Source organism: Chaetodon trifascialis, chromosome 6 (genome assembly GCF_039877785.1).
Source record: "Chaetodon trifascialis isolate fChaTrf1 chromosome 6, fChaTrf1.hap1, whole genome shotgun sequence".
NCBI classification, from domain to species: Eukaryota; Metazoa; Chordata; class Actinopteri; order Chaetodontiformes; family Chaetodontidae; genus Chaetodon; species Chaetodon trifascialis.
This window is the reverse complement of record NC_092061.1, coordinates 7,398,825-7,418,322: the sequence shown is the minus strand read 5'-3', so window position 1 is coordinate 7,418,322 and position 19,498 is coordinate 7,398,825. Positions and strand designations below refer to the sequence as shown.

The window sequence follows — 19,498 nt, the reverse complement described above, 5'->3', positions numbered from 1 at the left end:
AATACAGCCCAGTAGTGAGGTCCTCTTTTTCGTCTTTATCAGTCAGACCAGTTCTGTCCGCCTGGGGCTAAAGCGAAGGATCCAGCGGTGCTGAAAGCATGGGGTTAGTCTGGTGCAGCTTGGAGGAGCCACAGTCTATGGTGCAGTGAGGTGTGGAGGTGCTTTGGAGGGGAAGCCCGGTTTTTTGATGCCGCCGAGTGCTGGTGTTGATGTCGTGTTCTGCCGGCTGCCCAGGCCACAGTTGCCACCCTCACCAGGCTTGTAATTACATTTGGGGAAGAAAAGCACAGAGGGAGGAAGGGACTTAAATGGTTTGTGTGCTGGGCTGGAGGTAGAACGAGGCCCTTTGGCTCTCTCAGCTGCATGTCATTGCAGATTTATTCGCCGAAACCTTAAGAGCATGATGACAAGAAGCAGTGTAAGGCATGATTGAGCTCCCTGTTTAACTCACAGGTGAGAGATGAGAGGTTGTTTGATGGGGGTTATGTTTTTTTGTGCTACTAGCACCCCGCTGTTCACAGCCAGCAAAGCTATTTGCACCCAAACATGTTTGTTTACTGAGCCTAACCAAGTAGTTTTGTTGTCTAAACTGCGACTGAACCCTGAAAATAAAAAGTCATCTAAGTCTAAAAAAAACGTCTGGTTTTACACGTGCACAGGTTTTTTGCGTTTTAAGCCACCATCATAGGAGGAGGTAAAGCAAGCATTTATTTGGTCGCAGTCTGCAACCTCACCACTAGATGCCACTAAATCGTACACACTTGTCCTTTAATAAGTCGAGCTTCCCAGATTAACAATGAAACTATGTTTTGGCCACATGGGGACAGAGGAAGAAGCTAAAAACATCTGACATATGAGTTAGGGAGCAGTTGCATGTTATTCATTTGGAGTTGTGTTTTTGGTGACCTGTAAGTCCAATACTCACAGAGCCTTTTAGCTCTGTCACAGTCACCACCAACTCCCCAAAAAATCACCAACTGTGTTGATTCGTACACTGGATTTATCAGAAGTGTTTTGTTAGTGTAGCTTTAAGAGCCTTGACAGAAACTGGACGTTGCATATTTGGGTTTCCTTCTCTCATGTACAGTGCAAAGGCTGTCGTGGGTCACACAGTCACACTTATCCAGTTTGTTTCTAACTCATAATTAATGCAAGAGACTTGAGCCGTGGTGGCAGTCGCGTGTTTATTATGAAGTTGACCTGATACTGAGATGGCCGAGGTGAGAATAGCTCAGTCCGACTCAGATAAGATGTGCAGCAGCTCCAAAACCACGACACGCTGATTGTCTGTAGGTCTGGACTTTTCTTAGATATCAAAAGGAAGAACTGTCAAGGTGACAGAGGTATATGAAACATACAGATTCAACCAATTATCAACACTTACAAGTTGTCTGCCGTCCCAATTCTCTCCCTTTGCTTTCCACTTTGATCTACTTTAGATTTGCAGCCGTTTTGTGAAGCTCACGTCAACATATCACAAAAGAAAACGCGCTTTTAAAACAAAAGCAATCGAAAGCAGCCATGCATCCTTCTATTTCACAGAAATCTGATTTGGTCTAAACCCATTAGGCCTGAGTTACCTGCAGCTGCAGACGGATTAAAGGAGAGCAGCACAAAAGCTCTGTCTCCCCTCTCAAAGAGTAGGGCGAGGTGCTGAGGGTCTGGACATTTGGTTGTCACTCTTCATTTCTTTCATTGTGTCAGGCTGCTCTAGGCAACAGCTCCGGCCAGCTCATATTGATCTGGGTCCTCAGACCTTAACCTGTGTTCTCTTATCTCTCCTCTCCTCTCCTCTTCCCTCCTCTCCTCTCCTCTGCCACCTAGCTAATGAAATTTTTTGTGTACCACTGAAAAGGGATTGGACCATGTAGTCCGATATGTCAGGCCTGATTTGTCCAGCTGTGTGGGCTGACAGGGACAGCACCTCCCATCCCTGGGCCTCCAAAACGCCCTTGAATAACCCTGGAGTCCTGCGTCCTTGGATTGACTGCCTGGCTTCCTGCTGAATGCTCTCCGATGCAAGCAGGGGCCTGCAAGCCATGCTATATTTGGCACCGTGTCCTCAGACCCAGCGGGAAGCCATAACACCAGCAAATTAGCTTATAATGGATAGACTTTGAAAATGACGTATTATCAGATGCAACATCCCTTCTAATCTAACTCGAGAGTCTTGTTCCGTTGCTTATCTCACCTGTGGAAACTTTGGATTGCTCTCTTTGTTTCTGGTTTGTGCTGCCAACAGGTCAGGATTTTTTTGTGATTCACTTTCGCATTCAGCGGTGTCACTTTAACTGCTCCTAATCTCTATTAGTGTTGAAAGAAGGACTTATCCACTCTTCACAGCGTTGTACGTCTCCCTGTGCTTTGTCCCTTGCTTGAGGCCTTGCAAAGTGGCAAACCTTGATTTTTACCTCAAACTCCTCCTGGAATGTCTTTCAAACACCACTGTGATTTCCCCTTCTGTCACCACAAGGTCTCTGAAGAATTGATTCCCTGCACCAGCAGGCATCGCACAGCTATGCCCGTGGAGATTTGACTTTAGTACAGAAATAAACAGCAGCCCTGTGCAGCCCTTCAAGGCTTTGCTCTGATTTAGAGTACATTAAGATTCATTCACAGTGCCCCGCTTCCCCGGTGTGCCACTTCTTCAATTTCCTCCTCAACCAGATTTAAGATTCATGTGTTTATATCAGAAGGCAGGAGGGCTGTTTTTGCATTTGAACAATGCTGACATCCTGTCACAGGGGACAGGCGCTGGGCTGAGGGAGGGGCTGCGGGGGCTGGAAAGGTGGAGCCGGGCTCCTGCTCGGTTACCGTGCCGCCCTCCCTCCCTTTTTCCTCACTTAACATTTGCCGATTTCTGTAAACCTTGTTTTGTCTAGCGTATTGTCAGAGAGAGGGAGCTTGAAATATCAAACCCCCACACCACTTGAAGGGAACAGTCAAATTTTCCACCAACACCAATGGAGACTGTCAGATCCAATTTTATTCGGTGCCTCTTGTGTTTCTTCCTCTTGGCTGCCTGCTCGCTACCAACTCGCGCAGTATAGCCTCAGACAAACACACAGGCACATACGGCACTAGAACGTAGATGCCCTAGTGTAAATGCACAAATACATGCATATGCAAAAATGTGGCCGCACACAGATACCACAAAGCTCTGGGATGTATTTGGTTTATTTGTGTATTATTTTGTGTCTCTGTGCAAGGATGTGTGAGTGAATGTATACCGGCTCTCTGGGGTAACCACAAATGATCCGTCATCTGCCTGGCACCACTGCACAGACTGCTTCAGCTTGTCTGTATCTGTAGCTCACTTCATGTAATGCTGCATGGGTGTTAGTGTGTCTATATGCCTGTTTCTGAGTCTGCAGTATGTTTGGATGTGTGAGCATGTGACCGTTTAGCAGCGTACAGTCTAACAGACAGTGTAGTCGCTGTTATGAGTCCCCTTAGCCGTAGCTTGACCTTTAGTGACAATCAATCCTTTGTGAACGTGTCCTGTGAAGGCTAAAGGAATTACCAAGCCTACAGGCCGTCTGGCGTCATTTATCTCCACGCTGGAGGTCACACAGGTCGTAGAGAAACAAGTGGCTCCTCTGGTATCTCAGCACTGTTAATAGGTCAGATCAGTGCTGATGATTGATTAGACAAATGATGTCTGTGTTCATTTTCTTCTGAAACAAATAATCAGAGCCAAAATGATATACTTGAGTGCGCGGAGTGTTTTGTGTTTGTGATTCTGGAAACAACAAGGTTGGGACTTTCATGAATATATTTCAAAACTTGGAAAGGTAAAGAGAAAGGGGTCCGTAATTTGGCTCCAGAGGAAGCAAAGTTGAATTCAGCTTGGCCTGCGTTGGGCTTATCAGCCGCAGTCGACTGCTGAATCTTTCTGTGTGTGCGTGTGTGCGATGTGTGCATGTGAGCGTGTGTTTATGAAAGCGCGCAGTCAGGCACAGCTGTACCTGCCCTCGCTTGGCAGAGCACTGCATTTGCCTGCTTAAAAAAGCAGAAGGTTTTGATATGGCAGAGAGGCAGTCATTTGGCTGATCTAATGGTGGCTCCCACAGGATCCATATCTGTGTGCAAACACCGAGCGAGGAGAGAGAATGGAGTATACATCCATAAAACCAGCTCCCTCCCCGCCCCCAGCCTCTGCACTGACATCACCAGCATGCCTCCCCTGTGCTCCCCCGTTTCTCTCATTTATGCACACATGCACATACATGTTTTTTTTTTTTTTTGCACATGCACACACAAACAAGAACATGCACCTCCAGAAAGGCATCTTTGAGAGCCTCTCTGCCTGGTCTGTTCCATCTCTGGGTTTATTACAGTTGAGATGTTTCCTTTTTTTGTCAAAATGCATCTCTGCAGGTGCATTCAGATCTAAAGACATCCTCGCCCTGGGGATGTCTCCGGCGTTCTCTTCTCTCATCCTTCAAACACAATCTCTCTCGTAGGCTTTTATCTGCCCCCCACCTCCTCCCGCCCAGCACTCCCCCACCCCTCGCTCCCTCCAGTGTGCAGTTCTGTTCTCTGCCAGCCAGCTCCTGTTGCTGCCTGAGCCCAGCTCGTTAAGGGAAACACTGGTGCATGGTCTTCCTCACCTTCCCTCTGCACTGCCTTTTAATTAGACAGCTGTTTGTGTGCGTGTGTGAGTGTGTGCGCGCGCACGTGTGTGTGTGCGTGTGTGTGTGTTTTCAGTCACATGAGTCATCTTTTTGAAGTGATCGGTATCACAGAGGCTTGTTTGCTCCTCTGATGTTCATCCCTGGTATGAAACAGCAGTGTGCCCTCACTGCTTACTGTCTGCAGCTGCTGGACACACAAATATTTTACATTTTATTTGATCAATTCAGCTGTTTTTCACTGCTGAAACAGTTGATTAATAAAATGGCCACTTTCCAGAAAACAATTTGGGTAACCGATCAAGTGATTAATTGTTTTCGTCAATTATTGGCAAACATTTGCTCGTTCCAGCTTCTTAAGATGAAGATTTGCTGCTTTTCTCTCTATTAGTTCGACTGTAAATTAAGTTGTAAAATAAATGCCCATTGGAGCTTCCCAGAGCACCAGGTGATATATTCTAATGGGCATTTTTCACTGTTTTCTGACACGTTATTGACTAAACAATTAATAAAAAACAGAATAATGAATAAAAGCCTTACTCATTTTAATACTGTTTATTTGTCATTCTGTCGAAACTGCATATAGTTGCATAATACTGGGAAATGTGATGTGACTTTCTTTACTATGGTAATTAATGTATTTCAAAGAAACGTAACCTCATACATATCTTTATTCCCGTGAATGCGGTTAGCAGTGTTTTTCCCAGACGAACACTCAAACATCTGTCCTGGTGCAGTGAAAGACGGGATTGTTCCCACCTCATTGGTAATGGAATCAAGCCTGTTCTCCATCCCCTCTTGTCAAGAGAGAGTGACTCCTCTCCGCTCCCATGTAATCCCATTAGCGGCACTTCAGCGAAGTAGCGGCTGCCCTGCCCTCCTGCAGGACATGCCGCTTGGACAGAGGGCAAACTGTGGCTCTTTAACACCTCGTGCCTCCGGAGCCTGCCTCTCTCTCTCTCGCTCTCATGCTCACTTCTGCTGTCTCCTTCTTCCTTTCTCACGCTCTGTTTATGTATCGGAAATATATTCTGGGCTCTTTGCAATGATTTCATCTCGGTCTGTGTGTGACCTTCAGGGACTCTGTATGCTTGCATGTATTACAGTATAATCTAACACTGGGTTTCACCATGTTCTACCTTGGTGGTGTCTGTCTGAATCAGTACAGCCATGTGAGTTGAGACGCGTCTCTCTAATGAAGTTTAGGAAGCAACAGGTAAATAACGTTTCATGAAGGTGGTTGACATCAGGCCAGGGGACGCTTCTTTGCGCACTTGTCTCTGCCTACTTCTGTCCACCCAGGAGGAGATTCCACACCCATGTTTATGAGCGTAGTCCTGGTAGGCCCTAATCCAGCCATTTCCATCTCCATGACAAGCAGGCTCGTCCCATAAACTCTGCCAGTCTGTGATGACAGCCTTGGTTGTTTTGAGTACACCGGAGCTCGTGGGTCCAAAGTGAAACAAGGTTTTTGATTTTCAAAATCGAGGCATAACCACACAGCTCAACGCGGCAGTGAAGTGGTGGGCTGGACTCGTCTGTTCCAGGTTAAGAAATAAAACGCACCAGGCTCAGAGTCACAGATCTTCAATAGCACCAAGCCCAGCCATCGAGGGCTGCTCTGCTGCTTGACATAAGGGGCTAATTATGTTAAGTACAATACATTACCTCAGCATGTGCTATGAAAGCAGCCATTTCTCTAATGTGCTGCAGAATATAAAGATACTTAGTCAAGGAGGCTGACAGAGGAGAATCAGCAAGGAATCCTCGACCACTGTCCTTGTCAGAGGAAAGAAATGGAATAACGTTGTTGGAGCAAAGCATTTCTGATTAACATGTCATCCCGGCCCTCCCCTGCTGCCTCCCCTCTCCTCTTCCCGCCTCTCCCAGGCAGAACTAGTTTACCTTTCATTAGGAGACCCTCGGTGCAAAATGTGTTTGCTGATAAGAGCCAGCGGTTTATCAACAGTTTATAAAGCATGGCGTTAGGATTAATGAAATCAGCACACATCCGGAGAAGGGCTGGACTCTGTAAACACAATCAGATCTGACTCTGCAGACAGTTGGAGAGGAGTGGGGGAGAGAGAGCAAGAACAGGGAGGGAGGGAAGATAAGTGGAGAAAAGAAATGGAATCAAATTAGAACGAAGTCAATTTGGCAGAAATTATGTATTTCGGGCAATTATTTCTCTCCCAGACGGAATGTTATTTTGCGATACCGGTGGGGAGTTGAAATGAGCAGTGGTACAAGAGGGCTGCAGTCAGAAGTGAGGGAGATATGGTCCCAGTGTCTGTCCCTGAGCCAAACACAGTGCATCCTCTGTGGCTGGCAAGGCTGGCTCCTCATTATCTGCCTATCTTGGCTTCCATCTGAGGAGAAAATGCAGCGTTGCAGTCTCACTTTAGAGGGACACTGATCACAAGAGCAACTCATCTCAACTGGAGAAAGATTGCGCTCTCCCCCGTCTCGCTTTTCTCTCCCCGTGTCTCCCACCGCTCTCCGTTGAAGACAGACAGAGATGAGGAATCCTCTGTGTTTTCGCCTCAGAAAAGTGGAAGTTTGAGTCGGAGAGATGGAGCGAAGCTTCAAAAGGCACATGTAATTGAGCAGCCCTAGATAGGCTATCTGGGAACATGAAACAGCAACAGTTGTGACGGAGGGTAATTGCCTCCCTGGGCCTGTATAATGCCTTGTCGAGTCTTTAAACTTGAGCAAACTGCTGGAAGTCCTTATGTCAGCAGGTAATTGGTTCCAGGCATCAGCAACTATGTGAAATGAAGGAAAGATAGGTAGGTGGGGTGTATGTGTGTGTTTAGAAAAAGAACGTATGAAGGATTCAAAGGAGAGTGTCTTTATAGGCGTCTTCAGAAGTCTTCTGTGGTATTGATTTTTTTCTCAACAATGTGCTTTGCTCTTCATTTATTCAGAGGGTTCAATAGCTTCATTATGTGGCGCTACAGTAAAAATATCTTCTGCTCTCTGCGGGCACAGTTCGTTAAATGACATCTTAATGTATTTGTGGAATAATACGTTTTAATTGAAAAGGTGGCACTCGTTTCTCCTCTAAAGCATCATGCATCTGTGCATCAGTGGCCAGTTTTGTAACATATGGCTGCAAAAACTGCTTACACAAACTTCTTACACTGGGAGCTACAGTGAGTAGTTCATCCTTCTTTACTGACTTTTGACTTTCCGTTCTCTGGCTCTAAATGCCCCCAGGATGGCCGAGGTCATCCCTGTTGCTGAGGCTCCAAGCGAGGCCTTCACTGCCGGGGTGTCTGTCCTCTCCGCTGGCCTGCGTCCAGCCCCCATCCTGGCTGGAGGATGCAGAGCGGGACCTCAGGAAGGAGATGCTTTATTAGCTGGCCCTGCATGATTAATTGAACATCTGTTCACACAAAGACAGCTGACCCCAATTCCCAGCTGTTTACCCTCTGTATAAACAGTTAATAAGCCTGCAGTGAAGGTGTCACACAGGAGGTCAAAACTGCATTTGGAGAAATCTCTCCATTTTACTGCTGAACCTCTTCCTTCTGCACTCGCGTTGGATGTATGCTCACAGGTGGAAGCTGCTGGAGAGAATGGTTGATAGAGTGGGAGAGAACATGCAGAATATTGTTCCCTCTGTTTTTTAGCCGGAGAGGTCTTGCCAGCAGCCAGCCAGCCAGCCAGTTGCCCCCCCATGGCTCTGGTGTGAAGCTAAAGCCCCCTCTCCTCCCCCTCTGATTAGCAGTGTCTTTGTTCCATTGGTGGTGGCACGCCATGAAGCGTGATTGCAGTGGGCAAACTGGCGGCTTTAAAACAAGCCTGCCGCTGTGCCGATCTGCATCACACTTTACCCCCCTCGTTACTTAGCAGAGATGAAATCAAATCAGGTTTTGTTTGTTGTTTGGTCTCTGAGCTCTAAGTCTCCTCAGAGGTTTGGGAATTTAGATCTTTTTCCTTCTTTTTTTTCGTTGCATGTACAGTACTTCAGGCTAAAGGGACGTTTAAGTATGAGCGAGGAATCTGTGATGCAAAGGCAACAAAATTACTCACAGTTGATAGAGTGTGGGTATAATTAATGAGGCTGTTTGAGTTTCTCTTCATCCGCCTACAGTTTATTACCTTGCTGTTTTCCTTACTTGTTGTCTGTCTTTCTGTCTGTCCCTTTATCCACAGGCTGCTTCGATGGCGCTGAGCAGCTTGGGCCATGTATATACAGCCATAGGAGACTATCCAAACGCCCTAGCAAGCCACAAGCAGTGTGTCCTGCTGGCCAAGCAGTCCAAGGATCAGCTGTCCGAGGCCCGCGAGCTGGGAAACATGGGGGCCGTCTACATCGCCATGGGAGACTTTGAAAATGCCGTGCAGTGCCATGAGCAGCATCTGGGCATCGCCAAGGCTCTGGAAAATAAACGAGAGGAAGCTCGAGCCTATAGTAACCTGGGCAGCGCCTACCACTACCACCGTAATTTTGACAAGGCCATGTCCTACCACACTCACGTTCTGGAGCTCGCCCAAGAGCTGGAGGAAAAGTCCATTGAGATGAGAGCCTACGCAGGACTGGGTCATGCTGCTCGCTGCATGCAGGACTTGGAGAGGGCCAAGCAGTACCACGAACAGCAGCTGTCCATAGCGGAGGGTTTGAAGGACAGGGCAGCAGAGGGAAGGGCCTCCTCCAATCTGGGTATGTATGCAAAGATAACTTAGCTGTGACGCTACGATACCATGAACACCAGAGTCTTCCATATTTTCCTGGTAGATCATTTAACGTAAAGTTTTACTGAATAATTACGTACCATTATCTCACAGCTGAGGAAATCATAACCAGTCATAGTTCATAAGATAAATTCTAAATTGTAATCCTAAATATGTTGCAAATACTTTCCATGGTAGGCAGTGTTTTTGGATTACTATACGATGAGGACCAAAAATACGACTGTGTTCAGTCCTGTGGGTGCGTCAGTTGCCAGTGAGATGATGAAATCCATAAGTTTTCAGACACTGCATGGCGCTTTATGATGCTATGAGATGTCATTTTACAACGCCAGAAAGTTATTATTGCAACAATCATTTTATCCTTCATGAGAATGACCAGAACATTAACAGGATTCCTGTTGGACCTTGCTGGATGTGTTGTCTTGTGGCAAAAGTTGTGCCAACTTTTTTCAGATGGCCCTCGACTGCTGGTCTGAGCACAGCCTCAGTGTGCTAGTTGAGGACTATGATGATGAGCATGAGCACTAATCACTGGAGTGAATCTCCCAGGGACGCTTGACTGACTTCGGTATTAGTGTGATCCCTTGAAATGATTAGCGGGATCCCCCAAAATACTGCAATTCCTTTTACAAGGATCTGGGTATCATCTCATCACCTCAGATCCGGTCACAGAGTGCCCAGTGAAGGTGTGTCTTTTTTGACAGTCCTCCTTGTCCAGCAGCACATACCGTACAGTAAATCTACGTCTTAGCACATTACAACAGACATTTTACCATTCCTTCTAAAAATACACATCCAACATTAAACCCGTACCGTCCTGTTGAATTATTCGCTCGGATCAGCTTGACCCACATTTCATCGTCAATCAGTGAAAGTGAGTTTCCAGTTGGTGCTGGTCCATGAGTCCTGGAAGATTTCAATGTCCCGGACAAACGGGAGAACTTCTGGCCCCATATTATCTGATGTTGGACCCTGTTTTCCCATGTTTTTGGCTCTAAGTGACTAATGGAGACCGTGTTTCCCAGCATCCAGTGAGTGCAGCTTTTCTTTCCACAGTTGAATATTAATTTTCACAATCAAAGTCTGGATTTTCTTACATGTCAATTATATATTCAGAAGAGATGTCAGTAAGACGTCTGACTGGAATTGGGTAAGTGTTTACTGATTGTTTGCTTCACTGTGGGGATTTCTGAGAGTTTCTTTCGCTGCTGGTGAAGCCCACTGAAAAGGAGTGAAAGGTGTCCTGGCTGACCTGTTATTGTTTTGGGGATTCAGTGTACGAGCTTCCCATTTCCTGCTCGTGTTTCCACTGTGCTGCCGGCTACATCCCTTTGTTTGTCTTCATTTAAATGAGCTGTTTACTTATTGTTGTTTTCAATTATATTTATGCTTAGTAAGACCTATTTTTGTTACTTTCAGGCAAAGGCCAGCAACATATTAGTGTATTATCATCATTTTCTGTAAAGTTGTTTTTCGATGCAATATTTAAGAGTTGCATTATGCTCCACAGTAAATTGTACGCAGATTATCTCAGCATTAAGCAGTGGAGTGCAGGACTTCTGCAGGAAGATGGTGCACATTAGAGCCAGCAGTAATTTGTGGGTCCAGGAAGTTCTGTGATGATAGAATGCCAACATATAAAGTACACTGTCAGAGTATAAATAAACCCCATAAATATGTATAATTTTTCATGGGAAATCTCTCCACATTAATCTGCACTGCTCTCACCTTCACACCGGCTTGGACTTAATCACATCTTGAAATGAAAAGTGGTGTGAAGATAAATAAAAACGAGATGGAAGAAATTAAATATACGATCAGGTCTTTTGATTGAAACTTAGAATGTAATTATTGTTCCCTTTACAAGCCAGTGTTTTACAGCCACATCCTGCTGAAATGAAATTATTAGCAAGGTAACCTTGTGGAGCCTGATAACATAATGATGAAAGGAACCTTAGGGATAAAGATGTCCCTTTGGGATATTCAACACCCCATGAGATACACGTTATGGCCAATTCTCCCGTATTTAGTCCAGCAATTACAACCTACGTTGGGTGACTTATGATGGCCATCAAGACCGTAGTAAACCTGACTCTAATGGACAACTAAGCGGCATAATAGTTCCTCCCAGATGAATTATTCTTGAACCTAATGCGTAAAAGTGCGCAAGCGGAGAGTGAGGTTAATCAGCCAAACATAAATTGAACCCGTCCTTTGACCGGCCTAATGGCCGCTCGTCCTGGACGGCTCTTAGCACCAACACGCACCTGATTTTAAAAGTGAGCTGATAACTGGTCGTCATAAATTAGAGTGTTAGAGCTATGATGCTACAGTACATGTGAGCGAGAGCATTTTTTTATGATGCTACAGTACATGTGAGCTTTATTATGAGTGGGCTCAACACATCAGGCGGCAAATGTATTCCTACGTGTCGTACGGTTTCCATTACGATGGCAAGAGCACGCTTATTCATTATTAGCTGCAACACTACAGTTCAGTGACAAAGTAATGATATTGTAGCTGATGTGGTGTCAAAGACCTCCAGCTGGAGACGGAGCAGAAGCTAAATGAGTGGGTGGTGGCGATGGAGCCTGTTGCTCCATGGAGACGGGCTGGACAAGCTGGGGAATCATGTGGATACGGTACCTCTTGACACCTGGCGAGGCTTCCTGCCCACCTCGGTGCTGCCTGGTCTGTTGGTACTGTTGTCTCTTTTCTTCTTCTCCTCTTTCCTCCAGTTTTTGATGCCTCCCTCTCTCCCCCATCTCCGTCTCTCTCCTCACCCCTACTGATTGTAATCTGCAGCTGTCAAGCTCCCAGTAATTGAAACTGACTTGATGAATCGCTTAATTACCTTTAATAGCTGATTCAAGAGGAGCTGAATAATGAAGATAACAGAGAATGAAGTGCAGGTTGTGAAGCATCAGTCTGTAATTGCCCCATTGTTGTTGTTGTTCTTCTTTTTGTTTGTGGCAGCGGGGTGTGCGTTGTTGTTCCGTCATCAGCGCCCGCGAACCTGCTTCGCACGAGAAGATAGGGGCCAAAGCTAACGGGGTGTTGTTTCAGACTTCAGAAGATGCCGCACAAAGTGGGGAAGGATGATCGAGTGAAGATTAACGAGCGGCGATAAAAGCCAGAAACACTTCATGAGAGATGAGAAGGAGAAGTTGCAGAAGCAAGAAAGAGCAAACTTTTATTATGCCCTCTCCGCCTGTCGTTAATGTTGCGTGTAGTGTGGGTGGAGCAGCAGCTGACATGGCTCTGAGGTACAGTTGTATAGAGATCGCCATGCTTTAATATCCAACCATGATGCCCAGCGGTACCGGCAGCCCTGGCTCAGCACACTCTGACCTATAAAGGATATGAAAATGTTGCATTCCAGCCCATTTATTATTCATTAATTGGCTTACTTACCCCCTAGTCAGCAATATTTAATATCTGAGAGAGGACTAAAATGGTGGGTTCCCATGTACTTCACATTTCTGGTATTCATGAAACAGAATCTAAATTGTATTATTTCCCCTTGCTTTTCACTTCAAAGAGACTTTGAATAAGTTTCTTTGATAGCATTGGTGTTTTCGCCCGGTCTTTGTTGTGCGCAGCGCTCGGTTCACACCTCCCCGTTTGACCATACGTCTCAAAGAAGTCACTTGAAATGTCGGCTCCATTAGTTAGAAGAGCTGAAAGTAACAGTCCTAATTAAGCTTTTTTTTCCCCCTCCGTTCTTTTCATCCAGCGTCCCCGGGGAATACTTTCTGCTGATGCGCACAAAAACAAAGCAACAGAAAGAAGAAAACAACAGGAAGAAGAGTTCACAGAACAACACAGAATGAGAAAATGTGCACTGGGAAGCGCTGGATTCAAATCTCATCAGCTGTATCTAAAAAAAACCAGGATGTTACTCCTGTACTGAATGAGTTTCAGACCTTTTATGCTAAAGCCCTTTCTCACTTACAGCTTTTTCCATTTAAGGGTCATGTAAGAGCGAGCGCTGGAATCCACATTCCAGAAAATCAGTTGTGGAAAATCTGCTTTGTCCAGACATCTGATTACCAGGTTTTGTAAAATGTCTGACAGCAACAATGTCACACGAGGAGACTCGGCATCATGATTTGTGTTTTTAATCCGTGTTTGTTGCCGGTTGTGCTGAAGTGTTGTGACACTGACCCTGAGATTGAGAGCTCTTCAGCATCTAATCATGAAAGTGTCAGCACAGGCTTTTAAATGAATAAGAGGCAAATAGAAAAAATGATCAAATGATTAGTAGACAAGATAGATTTCCTTATCATGGCATGGTTTTACAGCTTGTGCATCATCATTATAACAATAACAATGTTTGCATGACTGATGAATCTGGCACCTTCTGAGATCTGATTTCAGGCTGCTCACAGAAGGAACAAACTACAGACAGGGACCAGACTGGCCTGAGGCACTGAGGCATTGAGATGATTCAGTTTTGTGCCTATAAGCCTTCGGAAACAGCACTGATTGTAGGTATATTATTAGTCTGACCAGGAAGGCGAGCGGCGGAGTGCTGAATTTACATAGGAATTTAGCAAGCCTAATGGTCCAGACAGGATGAATGAAAGAAAGCTGTAAGGAGGAAGACAGGCAAAGAGCCCAGCAAATACATAAAAAGTGCGCTTGTCTGGGATTGGTGACTTCTTCAGCTCGTGACCGGGTGAAGGTCTTGAGTGAATATTAGCAGGCCTGCAAACGGAGAGATGGGAAGATGGGAAAAGGAGTTGAGGAAGAGGTGAAGTAGTGGTGGGATTTTTAGGATGCCAGTCTTATGTTACTCTCCTGGAGAGATCTTTGCTAGCTAGCTGATCTTTGGAGCCTGGCCCCAAATTTCTGTTTGTTAGAAAAGCAGCAGATGCTCCCTGCCTCCCCCTGAACGGCCCCCTTCAATCTCCCGACACAGGACCATGCCAGAAACTGGACTAGAGGCCCTGCGAAGCACTCTCTCCTCGTCTCTGTGCTTACACTGAAGTTTAGCTCACGGTCCGCAGTTATTATTCCACTCACTGCGCAGCTATTAAATGAAACAAAAGAGCTGTAGCATTCTTTAGCATTAAGCAACTGTGGCCTTTTTTCAGCACATCTGCTCATTCAGCATGAAATGTGATCTGCTCCTAAACGGAGAGGCGATTGTGGGCTGCAAAAACAAGTCGAGTTGAGGGCGAACACTGTTGGTTTAAGTGTGAGGGGGAATCAGATGTCGTGTGTGTGGACGGTTTGCGGCAGTCTGAGCTGGGAGTCGGGGTCAGCAGGAGGAAAGCAGCTGTGGGATTCTGCTGGCAGACCACCCGCTCAGGATGCATCCATCTATCCATCCACCCTGTCCTTTCTTTATCTCCCTCCTTCCTGTCTGTCAGTCAGACTGTACGAGATGTCTGTGTCTGCGACTGAGGATTTGCTACCTTAAACCCAGACGCCCAGCTCCGCCCCTTCACTACTCCAGCAGACCCCAGCAGGATCGAGAGTCTGCCTCAGCTCACTGCTTCCCCCCACAGATCATAACACACACTATTATGAACTGTACAACTCATACCACTCATTTAAGACACTTTGCATGCGAGCGTACTGTCATTAGAATAGAAGTCTCTGTGAGAGTAATCCTGCATATTATGATCCATCACCCATATTTCATCGTTGGAGGTTGCACAGACTCAGTACGAACCTTTTCAGTGTGGTTTTCTTTCGCCGTGATTGATCGGGACTAAAATGCTGCTGTAATTTTCTTTTTTTTACTTCACACAAGAACACTAAACTAGAAAAATGTGTTCAGACACAGAGTCTCATTCGTCATTTATAATTACATTATTCTATAGATTCGCTGTATTATGATTATAGCACAAGAAAGCATCATGGATGATGTTCTGCTTTTGCCCTTTAGTGCGTCTCCTCAATTATTGTTTTCAACTGTATTATTTTTGTCTGCATGTTAAAAGGCTGTAATGTATGACACAGCCTTGATATGCCAGACAGACAAACTTCATCCATTAGTACCAACCCTCAACTTGTTTCTTTCAGCAAAAGTTCAGCTTATTGTGTACTACCTTCATGGTGACAAAACTATCTAGAAATTACACAATTCTTAAAGATATTACAAGGTACTGAACAGCACTTTCAAGGCCTGGCAGTGAATACACTCATTGGAATTTCCTTCAGAGACTCTCTTGGTATTTTACGCATGCCTTTCTCCTTCAGCTGAGACCTGAAGAGGCATCCACATTTCCACAAGTACCACAATCCAGCATCCTGTTCTGGTTTTTACTTCCCAAACATGAATGGAAATTATTATGTTGACCTCATTCTGAAACATAATTAAGGAACACACCCAAGTCATTATTTTGGGCTCAGGCTGGTCATCTCTACTCTATTTGTAGTATCATCCAGCACAGTGGCAGGAGCACCATTGTTGGTTCAAATCCTCTTAGCTAACTGTAGGCAGCAGCGCTTTGGACCTCCGCAGCTCCTGGGAGAATGATACAGTGATTTACTCAGAACGTGACACCATCCCTCAAAGTCATCACTGCGCCATATCCCTCCATGTACAGCCAGCTGTGTAATGAAAAGTGACAACACATTGCCATGCTTTTAATGTCTTTGGTTATGGGGGGATGCAGAGTATTTGACTGATGTGGTGTGTGCTTTATCCTGGTTTTTCACAGTCGTTGTCTCAAGCTGTGCACAAAAGAGAAATAATTGAGCCATATTATTCAATATGTTACAGTCAAGTGCATTTAGCATGCACCTCAGACTTATGATGTTGTTAACATTTGAGGTTAAGTTGAATCCTAAGGCTGATACTTTGTTGGGGTCATTTTGATTTGGACAACATGCCACAGTGACCACTTCAGCTCGACCCCCACCCCCGTTAATTCCATTTTTTTTGGTGTTTCAGCAGCATTTACCAGCATGTTTGGTGTGGTTTTATTTACTATCCTGTCGGAGACTATTCCCAAAGGCTTCCATAATCCTCTTACCATATGGGTGGGGGCAGAAAATATTTTCTTGCTTCAAGTGTGGCTGCAAGCATAGCCTAAGGCTTATGGCAATTTTGGCTGCAGCTTGCAAGCCCAACCTCAAACGTAGCCATACACCCCCAGCCCCTGTCCCAGCTGTCTCTGCTACCCCTCTGTCCATCGCCGAGCCCCAGATCCATTTTTAGCCTGCAGCATGGAACATGTTTGCTGGTAATACATCAGTAGGCATTATATCCTCAAAAAGATCAGCCTCCATTGGGGCATGCATAACCTTGGGAGTGACTTTGTGGTGAGGGCTGTCAGTGCTCTTCCATGTAGCCTGCTGTGAATCTTAACGTGCTTCCACTCTTAGGAGAGACTCCCAGGAAAGGCAAACCTGAGGGGTTTGGCCAGGGAGCAGCAAATGTCTGTGCCAGTGGAGCCTGAAAATCCAAAAGGCTCTGAGTCTCATACGTTCAAAGTCTTCATTATTAAGTTATGCCATTTGCAATGCGATGTCTTTCTGTATTATTTGGCAGCACGGCTTCAATCCGTGTTCTGCTCCGTGATGCGTCCAGCATACCAACTCCTCAGAGCGGTGACCTGATGCTTACAGGGTCAGGTCAGGTTGTATCACTTTAACCTGAGAACACAAGCCGGCAAATAAACAGCAAATCTGCTCTGATTTGTCAGTAAGTGTCTGCTGCATGCTGAATCATGGTCTGAATTAAGTAGGCAGAGGATCTTTGATGATGTTTTCCCTGAAAAATCCGATCTGTCTGCAGAAAAAGATGTTGGATTTCTTTGCGTGTGTGTGCTTAATTTTCACACACCCAGTTCAGGCAGATGTAGTTTGAAACTAATCTCCTCATTTAGACTTGATTTAGAGTGAAATATTGATTTTTTTGAATTTCTTCCATGTCCATAAAAGTATGTATGTGCTTCATATATGTATGTAATATTCATACTTGGTAATGTGTCAAACCCTTATGCAGCCCAGTGGCTCATACTGTAAAGGTGCCAAAGCTTTTTTTTTCCATTTTTCTCATTGGCCTAATGTGCTGCTTTTTAATTGAGCCAACATCTGAATGCCTCTCCACATCTATCGTATAACCTCCACCATCGTTTTAGCCTTCTGTTTAGTTTCAATCCCTCTGTTTATGTAGCCTGTGTTCGGGCCCATAATGTGGCAGGTTTCGGATGAAATAAATGGGAAAACACACATGGCAGTAACTAATCCCAACGGCACCATCACATGCTCACCACAAGCCACAGAGCCCCTCTCCTTCCCTGGTTCCCACCCACTCTGGCTCCAGAACCGTTTCCATCCCTGGTGTCCCATCAGTGGCTGTACCCCCGTCCTAGTAGCCCATTAGTCTCCATGCTGATGCAGCAAAGCGATGATGGCCAGGCTGTACGGTGGGTGAAGGACTGAGTTATTTGCCTTGCAGCTGGTTTCTCCGTCTCCATCTGCCAGCCTGCAGCCATCCTGTCTTCTCTCTCATTGAGCTTTAATATTAACAGTGCGGTTATTATTATTGAAAGCTGGGTGACAATGCAGAAAGAGAGAGCCAGAGATTAATAGTGAGTCTCAGAGGGAAGGAGGAGAGCTACGGTAGATGTGCTGTGATGTCTCTTTACTCTCTGCTGTGTATTTGTCAGTGTGTATGAGTATGTGGGTGTAGGTGCACATTTGTTTGCATGTTGTGTGTGTGCGCGTGCATGTGCCAGATGGCTGCCTGGCTGTGGGGTAAAGCTATTATTTTTCAGAGGATAGTATTTTATCAGAGATAATACGCTCAATGCACCGGGTTGTCCATTATTTATTGTTTCTCCACACTTATCTCATTTTTCTAAAGTTGTTTGCTGAGCTTTCCATCAACTCTTCACACTCTCCCCCACTTTTGCTCCCTCTGTCTCGCTTTCTTGTTCGCTCATAACCATTTCCAACCCTGTGGAAAAAGTTGTTGATTTTGGTAAAATCCCTCTAAGACACAATCATCAAAGACAGCTTAGACAATCAAAAGATTCTATTTTGGTGTTGTAATAACTCTGTTTGATTGCACTACATTTTAATGACCATAATTCTGTGGGAGAGTGTGTTGTGTAAGCAGAGAACAGATGGCTCAGAGAGCATATTTTAACAACCAAATGACTTGTGTTGTACATGAAGAGCTGACGAGGCACTTGAATTTTACTCAATTACAATTTTCCCTGAATAGGTCTTTAACTTCATCCTCTCTCTCTCCTCTCTCCACAGGCATCATCCACCAGATGAAGGGGGACTACGAGACTGCACTGAAACTCCACAAAACACACCTGGCCATTGCTCAGGAGCTCAATGACTATGCTGCTCAGGGCCGGGCCTATGGGAACATGGGTAATGCCTACAACGCCCTGGGAGCCTTTGACCAGGCTGTCCGCTACCACCGCCAGGAGTTGCAGATCTCCATGGAGGTCAACGACCGGGCCTCGCAGGCCTCCACTCATGGAAACCTGGCCGTGGCTTACCAAGCCCTTGGAGCCCATGACCGCGCTCTGCAACATTACCAGAACCACCTCAACATTGCTCGTGAGCTCAGAGATGTCCAGAGCGAGGCGCGGGCTCTGGGCAACCTCGGCAACTTCCACTGCTCTCGAGGAGAGTTCCCTCAGGCCGTGCCCTACTACGAGCAGTACCTCCGCCTGTCGCCTGACCTCCAGGACATGGAGAGTGAAGGAAAGGTTTGCCACAATCTGGGTTATGCCCATTACTGTCTGGGCAACTACCAGGATGCCGTCAAATACTATGAGCAGGACTTAGCTCTGGCCAAGGACCTTCATGACAAACTGAGCCAGGCCAAGGCGTACTGTAACCTCGGTTTGGCATTCAAGGCCTTGGGAGACTTCACCAAGGCAGAGGAGTGTCAGAAATATTTGCTCTCGCTAGCCCAGTCCCTGAACAATGCACAGGCCCGCTTCAGAGCTCTGGGGAACCTCGGGGACATATTTGTCTGTAAAAAAGATGTGGCTGGAGCCATTCAGTTTTACGAGCAGCAGCTGGCCTTAGCTCACCAGGTATGGCCACACATGATGAATGTAATGCAACATATACCCGAACACTTCATCATATAAATAGAAAATGTCGTGCGGATTGTAATTTTGATATTATTCACTCACCTCCCTCATGATGCTATTATGAAATACTGTCTC

The 19,498-nt window shown here is 45.7% G+C and overlaps 1 protein-coding gene across 5 annotated transcripts in view; it reads left to right on the top strand.

Moving 5' to 3' along the window:
* Window positions 1-19,498, top strand: part of LOC139332680 (tetratricopeptide repeat protein 28-like) — a 158,960-nt gene that overhangs the window by 113,335 nt on the left and 26,127 nt on the right. For 4 of the 5 annotated variants that reach the window (XM_070964745.1, XM_070964744.1, XM_070964747.1 and 1 more), the window contains 2 exons: window positions 8,796-9,303; window positions 18,567-19,363. In XM_070964745.1, the coding sequence (XP_070820846.1) occupies window positions 8,796-9,303; window positions 18,567-19,363 (1,305 nt within the window). Of the gene's footprint in view, window positions 1-8,604; window positions 8,685-8,795; window positions 9,304-18,566; window positions 19,364-19,498 lie in introns of those variants that run through there. The other variant, XM_070964749.1, reaches the window with a different exon arrangement.